This window comes from Lithobates pipiens, unplaced genomic scaffold (assembly GCF_037356315.1).
Source record: "Lithobates pipiens isolate NorthernLeopardFrog02 unplaced genomic scaffold, aLitPip1_a1.2 Scaffold_3, whole genome shotgun sequence".
Taxonomy (NCBI): Eukaryota; Metazoa; Chordata; class Amphibia; order Anura; family Ranidae; genus Lithobates; species Lithobates pipiens.
Genome location: NW_027507790.1, coordinates 37,557,930 through 37,575,520, shown reverse-complemented (window position 1 = coordinate 37,575,520; position 17,591 = coordinate 37,557,930). Strand labels below are relative to the sequence as shown.

General features: G+C 43.1%; 1 protein-coding gene across 1 annotated transcript; it reads left to right on the top strand.

Annotated features, from left to right (window-relative positions):
• The first annotated feature begins 1,085 nt into the window (after positions 1-1,085).
• Positions 1,086-10,370, top strand: RPLP0 (ribosomal protein lateral stalk subunit P0). The gene is made up of 8 exons (XM_077461446.1): positions 1,086-1,213; positions 5,978-6,083; positions 7,115-7,290; positions 7,370-7,457; positions 7,599-7,745; positions 8,679-8,864; positions 8,953-9,093; positions 10,171-10,370. The coding sequence occupies exons 2-8, from the start codon at positions 6,030-6,032 to the stop codon at positions 10,324-10,326; spliced, it is 948 nt and encodes a 315-aa protein (XP_077317572.1). The 5' UTR covers positions 1,086-1,213; positions 5,978-6,029; the 3' UTR covers positions 10,327-10,370.
• The last annotated feature ends 7,221 nt before the right edge of the window (positions 10,371-17,591 follow it).

Below are 17,591 nucleotides of genomic sequence, written 5' to 3'. Positions count from 1 at the left end.
CCTCCTTTCCTCTTGCTCCCTTTTACTTATTTCAATCCTTCTTTGGATCTCTGCCCTCCTCTTTCTATCTGATGCTTTGGCTTACTAATGCAGTCAACCTTTGATTCATATAACCATGATTACTCATTATATATTAGTAATTTATATTAATATGGTATATAGATGGCTTCAGTGGCGGCTGGCGCTCAATTTTCAGGGGCGGGGGGGTGCGCAAGCGCCCCCCCCCCAGCCAGCCAACCACATAACCCACCCACTGGCTCTCACTCGATCACCCGTCACCCACCAGGACCCACGCCAGCTCCTGCACTTACCCTATCCAGGTGGTGGCTTCCCCCTGCGTCTCCTCCTAAGTCCTGGCGGTTGCCTCTCCTCCCAGCCAATCAGGAGTTAGGAGTGGCGGCCAATGGGGTCTTAGCACTCCCAACCGATCGGGACTCAGGACCTGCTTCCTGATTGACCGGGAGGAGAAACAGGAAGACATTAGCAAATATTAATTCACCAATGTCACACAACTGGATCGGGTGCTGGGTGCAGTGTTCTGTGCTTCCAGAAAAAAAAAAGGGGGCCAGATGCATGGATAAGGAGGGCGGCGCCCCTAACGGATGGGCCACCACTGGATGGCTTCCTTCTTGCATTACCAAACTTTATTAAAGTCTGTATGTTGTAAAGTACTCATAAACACACATCTCGTATATCATATACCTGTGTACTATGTACAGTATGACGTCACTACTTATTCTCTCTAGTTTTATTACAGCCTTGAAGTCTATTATATACACATGCCTCTTAAATGTTTAATGTTGATTATAGGAGAATTAGGTGATTTTGATTTGTGTCTGATTGTTTTAATAAAACACATTTTTACAAATACAGTTTACATCCCTCTTGTATCATGTACCGTATCATGTAACGCTACTCTTGTACAACCACTAAATAGGATATTCATCTTCTAGGTAAGAACAATGATGTGCTATTACTCGCCGTTCCGCTAGGGGCTCTAGTCACTTTCACTAGGCTAGAGCAATTTTTTCTTGTTCTAGTACCTTTGTGATTGATAGCTAGCTCGGCCTATAGGAAGAAGAACTTCCGCTTAAGCCAACAAATCAACATTTACGCTGATCCCATCCCGTTCGCTGGTTGGCTATGGCCATGTCATATAAAAGCGCTGTTCCCGATGCGCGGCCTCTTTTGCCTTCCGGAGCCTGTGTGTGAGGTACGTGTGGCCTGGTGTATAAAGCCGGCGGATACCGCGTTTCTGGTCACCTTCGGCCCGGTGCTTGTGACTCGAATGTTGTCGCTTTTATCTGAGTGTTGTATGGGGGCGTACGTAACGTGGGCGCTACTCATACTGGGGCTCCCCGTGGGCCTTATGTTTCGTACACGTGACCTCAACGTGGATGAGTCGTAATGTATCAATAAAGACTATGCTGCGTCTTATGTTAGAGGCATTGTGTGACGGACGAGGAACTTTGGACACCGTGATCTGTGTATAGTTGGGGGCTCGGTTTTTCCTCCCCAGGGTTGGGTATGGGGAAAATTCCAGGGAGTCACAAAGGTGGCCATACACGTATGTATTTGTGATCGACCTATGAGCGATGGAACACCAGCATTCAATCAGTTATCAAAACACGTAACTTCAATTGAACAGAAATTTTAAACCTTTTAAAGTGACTGTAAAGGTTCCCCCCCCCTCGTTTTATTTTTTTTAAACAAACATGTCATACCTGCTCTGTGCAAGGATTTTGCACGATGGCTCTGATCCCCTTTTTTCGGGGAGCCCTGGTGGCAATCCTGGCCCCTCTTTGAGTGCGCCCCCCATGGATACCTGCTTTCCATGGGGGCACTTGGGGCATGCTGCTTAAAAGCGTCTTCAAAGCCTCCATAGAACTCTGACAAAGCTTGCTTGAAGCACTTGTGGCTTTTGAGGATTTAATTCAGCTTTAGCTTCGCTTTGTTTTGGAGAAATTGCAGGTATGAGCTATCCATACACAGGGCATCTGTCAAGCTTCAACAGAGCACCACGGAAGTGGCAACGCTTCATTGAAACTCCAAAAAAATTATAGAAGCTTGTTGGAGCAGTAGGGACCTTAATGTGTGTTTAAGCCAAAGCACGTGTAAATGAGCCCTTATAGTAACTGTATAAAAAAAAAAAAGTTTGGCTCCATTCACATTTTTGGAATCTTGGGCATAAATTGCTGTGACTCTGCCTGCGATCTTAACCGATTTAGCCCCAGAAGATTTTACCCCCTTCCTGACCAGAGCACTTTTTTCAGATTCTGCAGGGTGTCGCTTTAAAGAGGAAGTAAACCCCTTCAAACCACTTTGACCTACAGGTAAGCCTAGATTAAGGCTTACCTGTAGGTCCAAGCAATATCTCCTAAACCTATATGGTTTAGGAGATATTTGCCCGAAAATGGGCACCACTGTCTACGGCGCATGCGCCGTAGACAGCGGCGCGCAGGCGCACTAAATGCGGCAAGTCCAAGAATGGATTTGCCTAACTTGTCGACTCCCGTGCGCATGCGCGGGAGTGACGTCATCGCGGCTTCGCCGAATGGCAGCGGCGGAGCTGCGAGACGCGACTCCCGTGCGCATGCGCGGGAGTGACGTCATCGCGGCTTCGCCGCTGTCATTGGTCGGAGCTGCGAGACGCCACCAGCAAGATGGATGCGGCGGACTACAGGGATCAGCGGCGACTTCGCTGGCTCCTGTGTCAGGTAAGTGACACATAATGAGCTACTATGCGATGCATAGTAGTCCATTATGCTTTACCTTTGCAGGGAAAAAAAGAGGAAGTAAACCCATCAGGTTTTTTTTTTCCCCCACAAATAGCTTTTTGGTATTTGACCACCTCTGGCTTTTAATTTTTGCGCTATAAACAAAAACAATTTTGGAAAATGATTTTTTACTTTTTGTATATAAAAATATATAAAAACTATTTTTTCCTCAGTTTAGGCTATGTATTCTAGATATTTTTGGTAAAAAAAATCGCAATAAGTTATAGCAGCTACAAAATAGGGGATAGAGTTATGGTATTTTTTTTATATTTGTCATGGTGGCAATCTGATTTTTATTATGACTGCGATGTTATGGCGGACACATCTGACACTATTGTGGGACTATTGACATGTATACAGTGATCGGTGCTATAAAAATGCAATGATTACTGTGTAAATTACACTGACAGGGAAGGGGTTACACTAGGGGTGATCAAGGGGTTAAGTGTCCTAGGGAGTGATTCTAACTGGGGGGTGGGCTACCACTCACAAGAGTGATCACTGTTCCTGATGACAGGGAGCAGTAGATCCCTGTCATGTCACTAGGCAGAACAGGGAAATGCCTTGTTTACATCTTCCCATTCTGCCGCTCTAAAACGATTGTGGGACACCGACGGACATCGAGTCCCCAGGCCCAATGGTCGCGCTGTACGTGGCGCCCACTAGCCCGGCAAATTAAAGGGGACATACAGGTACGCCCATTTGCCCACCGCTGCCATTGTGCCGATATCAGCATGTGGTGGTCGGGAAGTGGTAAATTGTACTACATTGCAAAACCCATGTTCAGGTGGCATTTATTTTTAATGGCACCCGGAGATTCTTTTGGGCGACGCACTTCATATGTTGCTATTTGCTGCGTGATTTATTGTACAATTGCAGCAAAACCACTCAGTGTTTAGGTGCCATTAAAAATGTCACCCAAGTGTGCATATTGTGATTGTAGTGATTTAAGATTGCAGAATCGCAGCAATTCAACTCAAGATCCCAAAATGATAAATGTGAGTTAAGGCTTAGCTGGCATTTTGCTTTAATTGTCAAGTCCAGCTAAATCTGCTAGTACATCTACCAGTACCATCTCTCGAGACTGACAGTGTCTTGTTCCTTCATCCAGAGTGGAGATGCTCTTAGGCAGTAAGTATTACTGTCTGGATAACCAGGTATAAAAAGAAATACAGCTACCAGATTTAAGGATTAACTGCAATATTAAATTTTTGTGTTTAATACTACTTTAGGATGGGTAACATGATCGCTTGAAGGCGACTTCCATTGACTTCAGAAGTTGTTTTGCAAGTTGCCGCTGAAGTCGTGTGCAGGTCGCCTGAGGCAGTCGCGCTACCTCAGTGTGAATCGGCTCTTATAGTGGTTGCGAAGCCTTAAGGTTTTTCACCTTAATGCAGTAAAACCTTCTGTGCAGCACCCCTCCCCTTTTTTCTTGCCTGAGCCCGATTCAGCGATGTGTTTGAGCACAGCGACTCCAGCCACTGTTGCTCTCATTGGACAGATTGACAGCAAGAGCCAAAAGCTCCTGCTATTAACTCCTGTGATTAACTCCTGTGATGCAGGATTTGGAGCAAGCCTGCATGGGTGTTCCCATAGAAAGCGGCTTTCTGCACAAAAGAAAAGCTGACATGACAGTCACATTGATGTGAACAGGGCACATACCTGACTCTCATGAAAACTGATGTCAATGTGCATAAAACTCACTGAAATGCACATTGAAACTGATGTAAATTCATGTCTCCAAGTAAAATTTGTGTAGTTTTACCACCAGTTTTCATGCATGTATGGTGAGCGAGCCCTTGAAATACTTTAAAGCAGATCTTCATGCCAAACAGTCTGCTTTTTTACAAACCTTTGTGTGTTTTGACCAAGCAATGCTGTTTTAGTAGGGAAGATCTGTCTGTTGGTATGTCTGCCAGTGCCACTATTGCACTCCTTTTTTAAGCTCTTTGATGCCCAAACTTGCCTTCACTGCAGCTCAACCTCGCCCTTAATTATTACTAACACCTAAATTATATTACTTGCTGCTATGGGGAAGACATGGCATGCCTCCTGTCTACAGTGTACTGCTCAGGCCCATGTGGTTGGTCACCAGACCCCAGTGCTGTCTCATGGATGCAGAAGTGTGCCCTGACCAATGGTGCTGGGTGTTGGGAATTGCTATATTTTGGGTGGTAGCTCTGGAGGCAAGCCTAATCACCAGACGGCCATAGGCCACAATCTGGTCAACGGACAAATTGGAGTGTAACATTAGTCAGAAAATTTAGTCCTGCAGATCACTTCAGGCTGGCCCCTTTTGCAGGTATAGCTATGTGAAACATTACAAATAGGTACCTATACTGTGTAAAAATCCAATAATAGACTGTCTCACCCTGCTCTGCACATGCTCAGCCTCTCCATTTTTAGGCACTGCTAAGTTTGTAGAGGCTGATCTGCTGACAGCCCTAAAGTGGAATTAAACCCTCCTAGCCTTTAGGCCCCATTCACACCTGAGTGTTTTGTAGCTTGAAGCCTGAAGCTACAAAATGCTGGAGGGGAAAAGATCTATTCTCAATGGAGATGGTTCACATCTCCACTCCAAGTCGCCTGAAGCTCAAACAAGTTCTGGACCCTTTTTTGTTGCTCAAATTGGGCAGATTTGGGCATTTTTCTTTTTTACATTGGTGGCCTTTTGCCCTGCACAAAACTCTGTAAAAAAAACGCAGCAAAATCTTTGTAAAATCACGAAATTTTCTGCCTGAAATGCTATATTCAGCTGTGAATGGGGCCTTACAGCAAAGGAAGCTGTTTCTGTTTGATCTGCAACTGCCATGGTGCTGTAAATGTGATCAGTTATGACAGCAGCCGTTTTGACAGTTTAGTTGAGGACAACAGCAAATGTGACAGTTGGCAATCCTGGCAGTACAGGAATGTAACTTTTTTGAATCTGTTAAATCAATGGATTTAGTACGGCTTTATGATTTACTTCTGTTCGGGGGTTCTGGGCTTCAGCAAGATGGCAGCCTCCACCAAGAAGCCGGAGCAATGCTGGAGACTATTTACATCACACTAATGTTGGTAGCAGTTATTCCTTGCTAAACAATATTTTTCATAAAGTTATGGGTAAAATTCCACTTTAAGGAGTCAATCATTTGTCTGCCGTTATACTGCCTTAGCACTTGAGCTACAAAGTAAGTTTGCCATTTTTTTGTTTTTAACAGGTCATCAGGTCTTTAAACCCTTTTTGTGGCAATCCTTGGAAGCACTGTCAAGATGCCCAGGGAAGACAGGGCGACATGGAAGTCCAACTACTTTCTGAAAATCATTGTGAGTTTCTAGTTTTTGAACTTGTTATAAATATTACATTTATTATCTTTGCCCAGTCCTTTAATGACGGATAAAGTTAACTTTATTGTGTTCTGATGAAAAAATCAGTTTGGTTGTGATGGGCAACACAACTTTCTTGTGCAGTACTAGTAGTTGACTACCAAAGCAAGCTTCTTTTTCAGATGATATATTCACTGCATCTTTTCTGATTTGCTCATAACCCTGTAAGTTTTATCAGCCAGTTCTACATGGTGAAACACAAGCAAAGATTCTGCACTTTCACTTGTGTAATTTAACCACTTCAGCCCCAGAAGATTTTGCCCCCTTCCTGACCATTTTTTCCTCAGTTGAGGTCGATATGTATTCTACATATTTTTGGTAAAAAAAAATCACAGTAAGTGTATTTGCACAAAAGTTATAGCTTCTACAAAATGGGGATAGTTTCATGCCATTTTTTTTTTTTATTGGTAATGGAAGTGATCTGCGATTTGTGTTTATTTTTTTTGTGGCTGCGACATTATGGCGGACACATCGGACACTTGACACTCTTTTGGGACCTATACTATGTAAATGACACTGGCGGGTAAGGGGCTAACCATTAGGGAGCGATGAAGGGGATAAGTGTCCTAGGGAGTGATTCTAACTGGGGGGGCTACCTAGGACATGACTGCGATCACTGCTCCCGATCACAGGGAGCAGTGGATCTGTCATGACACAAGGCAGAACAAGGAAATGCCTTATTTACATAGGAATCTTCCCGTTCTACCTCTCCACACTGCAATCGTGAGCTGCTGGAGAACAGAGTTCCCAGGACCCGTGGGCACGCTCCTGTACCTGTACGCCCTTTTGCTTGCCTGTGCCAACGTACATCTATGTGCGGTGGTTGGCAAGTGGTTAACTACACAAGTGTCTATACATTAAGAAAATATAAATTTTTCTTAAGGGTGTTTTGGCCTGTTTACTGGTAGGTCTAATAATTGAGAAGTTCCTTGCCTGTTTAATAACTGCAACTTTGATTTCATTTTTTTCAGCAACTGCTGGATGATTACCCAAAATGTTTCATCGTTGGGGCGGACAATGTTGGTTCAAAGCAAATGCAACAGATCCGTATGTCCCTGCGAGGAAAAGCGGTTGTGCTTATGGGAAAGAACACCATGATGCGCAAGGCAATCCGTGGTCACTTGGAAAACAATTCTGCTCTGGAGAAGTGAGTAAATGGTTCCTGTATGCCCTGGTTGAAGCTAGAACCATTACAGTTTTTAACTTCCCTTTTTTTTTTTTATCAGGCTTTTGCCTCACATAAAGGGGAATGTGGGCTTCGTTTTCACTAAGGAGGATCTTGCTGAAGTACGAGATATGCTGTTGGCAAACAAGGTGGGTCATTTCGGCCTTTTCCTTAGTGGCTGTTTCAACATGGCACATACCATTTCTACTGGATAGGCTTTTCTTATTTTTTACAAAATAGTACTTTTTTTTTTCTTTAGAGAATCTTAAGCACTTGATATTTTGTTCTAGGTGCCAGCTTCTGCTCGTGCAGGTGCAATTGCCCCCTGTGATGTCACAGTGCCTGCTCAGAATACTGGTTTGGGCCCTGAGAAGACATCCTTCTTTCAGGCTTTGGGAATCACCACAAAAATCTCTAGAGGAACTATTGAAATCTTGGTAAGTGTGCATAAAGTTGAGTTTTTAATGAACGCATACTTACTGCTTGTGTACAATGTCACAATTTGCTCACCTTTTTAAAGTATAAAGAATGTGGAAAATGGCTTTAAAGAGTTTAAGTCTGAAAAAAATGTAAGAAAAAAGTTGCACACAACAGGAGATACTTAAAGCGGAGAGCCACCCAAAAGGTGGAACGTCTGCTTATGTGTCACATTTGGCACCTTTGGGGGGGGGGGCGCGAATACCTGTTTGTTACAGGTACTCTGTCCCCACTTCTGGGAGACAGGGCTGCAGTATGTGTAGCAGCTGGCTTTAAAATTTTAAGGGGACAACGACTCCGCTTTAATCTTTAAAGGGGTTTGTCATTTTTGTGTTAAGTCAGCGGCTTAAAATCTGTAGCTGCTGACGTTTAATAAACACTCACTTGCCACTGGATCCAGCAATGTGATCACCCAAGCCATTCCTTCCCTCGGTGTTAGGTCACTGGCATCCGGCTGTGATAGCTTTGGGCTTCACAGCCAGGTGCCCACTGCGCATGCATGAGCCATGCTGTGCAGTGTGAGGTGTCCCAGATGACTGCACCTTAACGCGAAACTTCCCCTTTTGCATGGAGCACTGCTTTAAGGACCATAATTATGATGGATGGCCTTGCTGACCAACAAGAATGTACAGAAGGAAGTGGGCAGGCTTTTGTGCACTGAGGAAGTGTAGAAGTGCTCTAGGTGTTGTAGTTGTGCGTTGTTTTTTCTCTAGAGAGGAATTGGAGATGGTGTTACTGGTTTCTTGGTGGATATGTTTTTAGGATCATGTTTGCCAAAGGAAGTTCAGCTAATTGTACCCCGGTGATGTCATGAGTGGTAATAACAAAACAAATCTGACCTGCTGTATTCAAAAACCTATAAAATGCCTGGTATATTTATCCTTTCTTTTCAGAGTGATGTACAGCTGATTAAGACTGGAGATAAAGTAGGTGCCAGTGAAGCCACCCTCCTTAACATGCTCAACATTTCCCCCTTCTCCTTTGGTTTGATCATCCAACAAGTATATGACAACGGCAGCATCTACAGCCCAGAGGTTCTGGATATCACTGAAGATGCTCTGCGTATTCGCTTTTTAGAGGTATGGTACTGTTACATATTTCATCTGGGTATGTGTGCACTTCAACTGGACACAAGACTCATTTTCAGTTATGATTTTGTTTTTCTAGGGTGTTCGCAACATCGCCAGTGTCTGCCTTCAAATTGGATATCCCACTATCGCCTCTGTACCTCACTCTGTCGTCAATGGGTATAAACGAGTTCTTGCTCTTGCTGTGGAAACAGATTACAGCTTCCCGTTGGCAGATAAGGTAAGTGTTGATGAACTAGAGGGTGGAAGTTTGCTGGGTCTGAAATTTTGGAAACAAAAGATCCCTGGATTGGGCAAATGTTACGCACTACAATCATCCCTAGGGTGTGTTTTACCAGGCTGCCCATCTAAATTGTCCGTCTTATAAAAAAAAAAAACAACCTCTGGGAGAATACTGCATAGTTTGCTCACACTTCCCCATCACTGGGCTCACCTTGTTTCTCTGAACCCAGGAGTGCTGCAAAGGGGAATCTAAAAGAGCACTAATCAGCTGAGGGTAAATCAGCTGGTCAACTCCTTCCTGTGTTCTGACCTAAAGTACATTCAGGAAGTAAGGCAGAAGTAATAGAGCAGGGTTTTTAAACATCCATGAAGTGTGAGGTCAGTGTGTGTAAAATAAATGAAAAGTGGGCGGTTTTATTTTTGCAAAAGTAAAATAATGCTATATTGCAAAAGTGCCCCTACAGCCTAAGGCCTCTTTTTCCTCGTCACTTTTTCAGAGCGGGTCGGATGTCAGCGGACATGTCACCGCTGACATCCGATGCTCCAGAGAGGGCTATAAAGCATCTGTTCAGGTCTACCTAAAAAAACTGATGGGTGGACCTAAACGGATCATTTGTGTGAAAGAGAGGTTTTACAGCTTGCACTTGGACTAAAGCGGAACATTTCTCTTTTTAAAAAACAAGCAAAAAAAAAACTTATCACCGACTAGCTCTGAGCTGTAAGGCTAATGTATTTACAATTCTAGTTTTGAACCTAGATATAGTTGACTTTTCTTTAATGCAAAACTTCAGCGATCATAATTGTGCCCTTTTTTTCCTCCCCCCCCCCCCCCCCCCCCCCTGAATAATATAGCTTTTATATAGCGCTTTTTCATCTTTGTAACCTTAATAAGAGAGAAGTGTGGTTTTCTTGGGAGGGCAAAACTGATAAAGTGAACCTGTTTTGCCACTTGATTGTCACTGGTGGTACAATACAATCTAAAGCTCTGATTAGACCTTAATTGAAGAGTCTCTTCTATCACTGTTTTATGGTTGGCTGGTTATTTTGTTTACTGTAGGGAATTATGTCTTTGCAGGTCAAAGCTTTCTTGGCAGACCCATCAGCCTTTGTGGTTGCTGCTCCAGTTGCTGAGACAGCTGCTGCTCCGGCTGCTTCAGCTGCACCAGCCAAAGAGGAAAAGGAAGAATCTGAGGAATCCGATGATGATATGGGCTTTGGGCTCTTTGACTAAGTCTGTTTTAGTCTGAAGTCTCATTAAATGCTTACATCTTTAAACTCTAAATGCTTGAATTGTTTTTATTTGCTTTCAGTCCATATATGGGATATTTCATATTTCAACTATTTTCATAGTTGTGGAGCAGCAAGTCATTTGAATAAGCTGTTCATGGTTTAGAAACTACAACCCAGTGCAAAACTTTGCTTCCCAACAGTTCCTGTGGGTGGGGAAGTTTTTCAGTCATTGGTTCTGCAGCTTACCCCTTATGACAAAAGTTGATTACCATCAAAAGCTAATTAGCTTGACCTATTATCCTGTGCAGAAAGTGTTGGAAGAAATGTCTGATACAATAAAATGAAAAACATTTTACATTTAATACGTTGGTATAAACACAACCTGGCCACACTCTATATAAAGTAATCAACAGTGTGGTTCTAGGAAGCTCAGACTAAAATGGATTGTGGAATGGCACTAGTACAAAGCAAAATGTCATCTGCACACCAAGAAATAGCTTTAAATGAGCTTTATTTGCAGTCCATATAAAATTTCATAGCTGCACAAGATCCTTTCTATCAGGCAGCTGTGACCTTGTTATACAAAGTAAAACGACTTTAAAGCAGGATTAGAACCAAAAACAAGCATTTATTATATTGCAGCTGACTTATTTTTAGGTTTGGCCTCATTTGTTTTATTCTGGTGAGCCAGCCTGTAAGTCTGTTTTTCAAAAGAACAGGCTCTCTTCCAGATGTATCAGGTGATGAGACAAACCATTTAACACTGGCAGGGGTACTTTACACTGATCAGCTTTTATTCATGTAAAACCTTTCTCTTAGATGGAGAAAATGTTTGCTGTTACTGATTAACAAATGTAAGCTGGGGTTTGGCTGCAATTTGTTAGTTTATATCTGCTAGTCCCGACTGACAATACTGCTGTCTGTGTCCCCCTGTGCTTGTTCAGAGTGGCTGCACTAATACAGAGGGTGTGTAACTGGTTAGATCACCTGGTGAAAACTGGAAACAAAGCCTAAAAATAATGCAGCAACCATATCTATTGACTAGAAAGCTGCAATATATTACATTTTTTATTTTGGGTTAAATATCGCTTTAAGCAGCCCAAAACGAAGTTTGTCAAGATATTGGCACCCATAACACTACCCATTACAAATCTTTTTAACAAGGCACATACATTCCACATTTAGACCCCTTTCACACCACACTGCCCATAGCGTGGGTGGTAAAACGATGCTATTTTAAGCTGCGTTTTACCGGCGGATTTGTTTCGCATTTCGGCTGCTATCAGGGGGGGTTTTACCCCTGCTAGTGGCTGAGAAAGGGTTAAAACCGCCGGCAATAGCAGCGTTTTGCCGGTGGTATTACAGCACTGCCCCATTGATTTCAATGGGGAGCAGCGGTAAACTCACCAAAACTCACTCAAGAAGCTGCTGGCAGGACTTTTCCCGGATGTCCTGCCAGCGCACCGCTGTAGTGTGAAAGCCCTCGGGCTTTCACACTACAGACAATGGGTCAACTTTTTTTGGGCGGATTGCAGGCGCTATTTCTAACGCTATAGCGCCTGCAAAACGCCCTGGTGTGAAAGGGGTCTTAAAATTTGCTACCAAAATGTGTGCTGTAAATTGCCTTCAGCATTGCCCTTGTACTTACCAGGGGCTGCCATTTTGCTGAAGCCCAGAGCCCCAGCAATCATAAAGTGGAACTTAAACCCATTGATTTAAGTTTCAAAAAAGTTACATTCCTGGAATGCTAGGATTGCTGACTGTCACATTTGCTTGCATCCGCAGCCAAACTCAAACCATCAAATGGCTGGTGTCCTAACTGATGTGCAGAACCATGGCAGTTGCAGATCAAACAGAAGCAGCTTCCTTGGCTGTGAAGGTTAGGAGGGTTGAATTCTGCTTTAAGGCTGTCAGCAGATTGGCCTTTACAATTTCAGCAGTGCCTAAAAATGGAGCATGTGCAGAGCAGGGTGATCAGTATTGCTGGATTTTAACTACTTCCCATCCAGGCCAATACTAGCACTTTGCTTCACACAAAACATTAGGGGAATACAAAGACACTGAATTTTAAGAGCCAGCTTCCCTAAACTACAAACCTTGTTAAAAGGCATGAATTTGGATAAAATCTTAAAAACAAAACGGAGGAGAGATGGGTTTGCTTTCAGAGCATATTAAATAAGGGCCTTAGCCAATGCATCCCATTGGGTAATACATTTAAGAGTGAACAAAAGTCCTGGTTGGCTTAACTCCAATGTAAAAATGCACATAAAAGAAAATGAGAAATACAAGGTTGAGGGGTGGTCATCGGCATTCAGACTTTATAAAGAATGCAACAAGATATGTAAGGGTGCAACTAGGGCTACTAAGATAAAACACGAAAGACACACAGCGGGGGAAAGCAAAAATATGCCAAGAAATTCTTTAAGTATATAAACAGTAAAAGGAGGACAGACCATATTGGCGCCATAACGAATGAGGAAGGACATCTTGGTTACAAAGGATGGGGAGATGGCGAAGGTATTAAATTTACTATTCTTGGTCTTTACAAGGGAATGGTGGGGGGGGCTTCAGTAACCAAAACTGCAGTGTTTATAATTGACACATCACAGAAAGCACCTCCATGGTTAAGACGGAATTAAAATTTGATTTGGGGAACTTGACATTAATAAATCACCATGACCAGATGGCTTGCATCTGAGGGTACTTGGGGAACTCGGTCAAGTAACTGCCAGACCATTGTTACTTATTTTGACTTAGTCTACTGACTGGTACCAGCTGATTGGAGAAAAGCCAGTGTAGCACCAATATTTAAAAAGGGCCCAAAATACATCCCTGGGAATTACAGGCCAGTTAGCCCAACATCAATAGTATGCAAGCTCTTGGGGAGGATAAGGGACTATATAGAAGATTTTAGTAACAAGAACGGTATCATTAGCAGTAATTGGCATGGATTCGTGACGAATCCTTGCCAAACCAATCTAATAACCTATGAGGAGGTGAGTTGCCATCCAGATAAAGGAAGGTCCGTAGACACTGTGCATCTGGATTTTGCAAGAGCATTTGTTATTATTCCGCATAAATGTTTACTGTACAAAATAAGGTCTGTTGGCATGGACATAGGGTGATTACATGGATTGTAAACTAGCTACAAGGGTGAGTTCAGAGGGTTTGATAAATGGGGGACTACTTGGAATGGTCAGACATGGGTAGTGGGGTTCCCCAGGGTTCTGTGCTGGGACCAGTCCTATTTATTTTCTTCATAAATGACCTGGAGGATGGGGTAAACAGTTCAATCTCTGTATTTGCAGATGATACTAACCTAAGCAGGGCCATAACATCTGCACAGGATTTGGAAACCTTGCAAGAACTGAACAAATTAATGTTGTGGGCAACTACAAGGCAAATGAGGTTTAATGTGGCAAAATGTAAAATAATGTATTTGGGTGGCAAAAATGAATGCGTTCTATATATTGGGAGTGATAACCTCGGGGGGGGGGGGGGGGGGATCTAAGATGGAAAAGGACCTGGGGGTCCTAGTAGATGGGCTCAGCAATGGCATGCAATGCCAAGCTGCTGCTAACAAAGCAAACAGAATATTGGCATGCATTAAAAAGGGGCTCAACTCCAGATATAAAAGCCATAATTCTCCTGTTCTACAAGACTCTGGTCCGGCCGCACCTAGAGTATGCTGTCCATTTCTGGGCACCAGACCTCAGGAAGCATGTACTGGAAATGGAGGGAGTACAAAGAAGAGCAACTAAGCTAATAAAGGGTCTGGAGGATATAAGGTTGAACTGGATGGACTTGTGCCTTTTTTCAACCTGACTAACTATGTAACTATATTAGTTATGAGGAAAGTTTGCGAGAACTGAACTTATTCTCTCTGGAGAAGAGACACTTGAGAAGGAATAGGATTTCAATTCACAAATACCATACTGGTGACCCCACAATAGGGATAAAACTTTTTTGCGGAAGGGAGTTTAACAAGACACGTGGCCACTCATTAAAATTAGAAGAAAAGCGGTTTAACCTTAGAGAGGAGCTGCACCTTTAAAAAAAAAAATTATTAAAAGCCAGCAGCTACAAATATTGCAGCTGCTGACTTTTAATAAATTGACACTTACCTGTCCCATGGTCCAGCGATGTCAGCGGCAGATGATGAGCAATCGCTTGACTCTCCGCTGCCCCCGCCGCCATCCTCTGTCAGGGAATCGGGAAGTGAAGCATTGTGGCTTCACTGCCCGGTTCCCTACTGCGCGTCTCCACTGGTCCCCGCTGTGTCCTGGGAACTGTTTCCCAGAACAACGGGGGGGGGGGGGGGGCAGCTGCGGCTAGCTTGTCCCCGAAGCCCGGTACCAGAAGTATAATCCAGGTATCTGCACCCCCCTGAAAGGTGCCAATTGTGGCACCGGAGGGGGGGAGGGACCAGATGAGCAGAACTTCCACTTCAGTGTGGAGGTCCGCTTTAAACTACGTAAACTTTACTGTAAGTGTGGCAAGGATGTGGCATTCCCTTTCACAGTTAGTGGTCTCAGTGGGGAGCATTGATGATTTAAAAAAGCCCCTGAACGACTAACATACAGGGATATACAATGTAATACTACATATAATCACACACATGGGTTGGACTTGTCTTTTTTTTATTTTCCCCTCTCACCTACTATAATTATGTAAAAATCATTTTTTTTCTAGAAAATTACTCCAACCCCAAACGGCCATACCATTGTAAGTTGCGTAAAAAAAAAAAAGCCATTTTAACCCATGAAAATTTGTTAATTACCTTGTAAATGTATCGGTTCCATTTGTCACATCTAATTTCAGCTACAATTCTCAGCTTTCTAAACTTTGTCATTTGCATTGACCTAGGCAAATATACCCATGGAGAAAATGTGTCTTCTCTGTGAAATGACTCTCACAGCAGTCGTATGAGGAGGAGCTAGTCTCACCAGCTCCTGATAAATTGTGACCAACAGCTGTCAGTGTGCTTGCCACACAATGTATAGATGCACATTTGCAGTGGCTGGACGTATAAAGCCCACTTTTTTTTTACTGCCATATATACAGTATGCGTTGCATGGTTGAGTGTTTGCATATTGTGCGAGTCCTCCTCCGTTGCTGTCAGAAGCTTGGCTTAAAAGATATGTTTGGCATGTAGTTTCAATGAACTACCATGGCGCTGTTGAGCGCTTTAGTAGTTGATTCTCTCTTCTGTCAGTGTGCATCTACCTGTCCATACGAACAGACAGATACATAGACAAGTCTGCAGGAGTCCTGCATGGCACCTGCAATCGGCTGATCGCGGGTGCAATGCTTTACGCTCCAAGTAAAAAAAGTAAATGCACTTTTTTTTGTTTGCCTGCATAAATGCCTTTTTGTTAAAAAGGTGAACTTCTCTAAAGTCAGGGCTGGAGATGGTGGGCACCTGTTAGCGTGCAGACCCCAGTGTCAAAGCGATTAACCACTCCAGCCCCGGATTTACCCCCTTCCTGTCCAAGCCCTTTTTTGCGCTATAAACCAAAAAAAAAAGCCACAATTTTGAAAAGCTATTTTTTTACTTTTTGCTATAATAAATATTCCCCCCCAAAAAAACAAATTTCTTCCTCAGTTTAGGCCAATATGTATTCTACATATTTTCAGTTAAAATCGCAATAAGCGTATATTGATTGGTTTGCGCAAAAGTTATCGCGTCTACAAAATAGGGGATAGATTTATGACATTTTAATTAGTTAGTTTTTTTTTTAGTGGCAGACAGATCAGACACACTTGAAACTATTTTGGGGCCATTGACATTTATACAGCGATCTGTGCTATAAAAACATGCACTGATTACTGTGTAAATGTCACTGGCAGGGAAGGGGTTAAACACTAGGGGGTGATCAAGGGGTTAAGTGTGTTCTAACTGTAGGGTGGATGGGCTCACTAGAACATGACAGATCACTGCTGCTGATCATTGGGATCCCTGTCATGTTACTAGGCAGAACAGGCAAAATGCCTTGTTTACATCACCCTGTTCTGCCTCTCCGTGCCACAATCGTGGGCCACCAGCAGTGGACATTGAGTCAGCAGCATGCTCCCGCTGATGATGGAGTGATGTACAGGTATGTGGTTTTGCGCACCTGTGCCATTCTGCCGATGTATATCGGCATGAGTCGGTTGGCAATCGGTTAAAGATTGTGTGTTTTTTTGTTTTTTTAACCCAATGCAGTGGGGGCAGAGATTTTTTTTCCTTGTCCAGTGAGAGCCACAGGAATTTAGATATTGTCTATTACTATACTATTTATATTCTGTCTATTGTTCTAAGTCTTCTCCATGAAGGTGTGCCCTCATTTTGCAAGGGGCTGATTGTGAGTCCTTGCATAGTGCATTTTCAGGCATTCGGGTGCAGAGAGCATTCCTTTAGACTCACAGGCTATTCCCTTGTGTCTGGCACTCCTTTCAGTTGCTGCTTTTTCTCCCACTCTGTGCTACCATACAAATTAACGGCCAAGCCTGTTTCTAAAAAAAAAAAAAAAAACATATAAAGCAATCGGATCATGGGTGCGATGCCAGGTTACTGCATACTTCCTCCATTTCCTTAGCAATACCTAGGTACAGACTTTCAGTTAGAGAGCTGAAGAGAGTCAATAGACCAGTGTTTCTCAACCTTTTTACCATGGAGGAACCCTTGGCAAAAAGTCTGAGATCTCGGGGAACCCCTAAAAAAACATTCAGATCTACAGCTCTCAGGACATCGGATCTGATCAGCAAGCTGTAGATATAGCCACATTTATTGTAGAATTAACTCTAAATAATGGAATAAAAATTAGAACTCACCTGACACCAACATTTTAGTGTGAACAGTGCACATAAAAATCAATAGTTTTCTTTATGTTGCTGCGAGACCTGCTTTAGAACAAGCCCAAATATTTTAACCACTTGCTTACTGGGCACTTAAACCCCCCTCAGTCCCAGACCAATTTTCAGCTTTCAGCGCTGATGCACTTTGAGTGACAATTGCGCGGGCATACAACACTGTACCCAAATGAAATTTTTATCATTTTTTTCCCACAAATAGAGCTTTCTTTTGGTGGTATTTAGTTACAGCTCGGAGTTTTATTTTTTGCTAAACAAACAAAAAAAGATGCAAAAAAAAAAAAAAAAAAATCATGTTTTAATAGTTTGTTATAAAATTTTGCAAACGGGTCATTTTTCTCCTTCATTGAAGTGCGCTGATTAGGCGGCACTGATAGGCTGCATTGGTGGGCACTGATGGGCTGCATTGGTGGG

What these genes read in the sequence shown, in the direction of transcription:
- RPLP0 (XM_077461446.1), top strand. Translation starts at nt 6,030, where the DNA reads ATGCCCAGGGAAGACAGGGCGACATGGAAGTCCAACTACTTTCTGAAA. An exon ending in ACTACTTTCTGAAAATCATT is followed by an intron (nt 6,084 to 7,114) that starts GTGAGTTTCTAG and finishes CATTTTTTTCAG; the next exon opens with CAACTGCTGGATGATTACCC. An exon ending in GCTTCCCGTTGGCAGATAAG is followed by an intron (nt 9,094 to 10,170) that starts GTAAGTGTTGAT and finishes ATGTCTTTGCAG; the next exon opens with GTCAAAGCTTTCTTGGCAGA.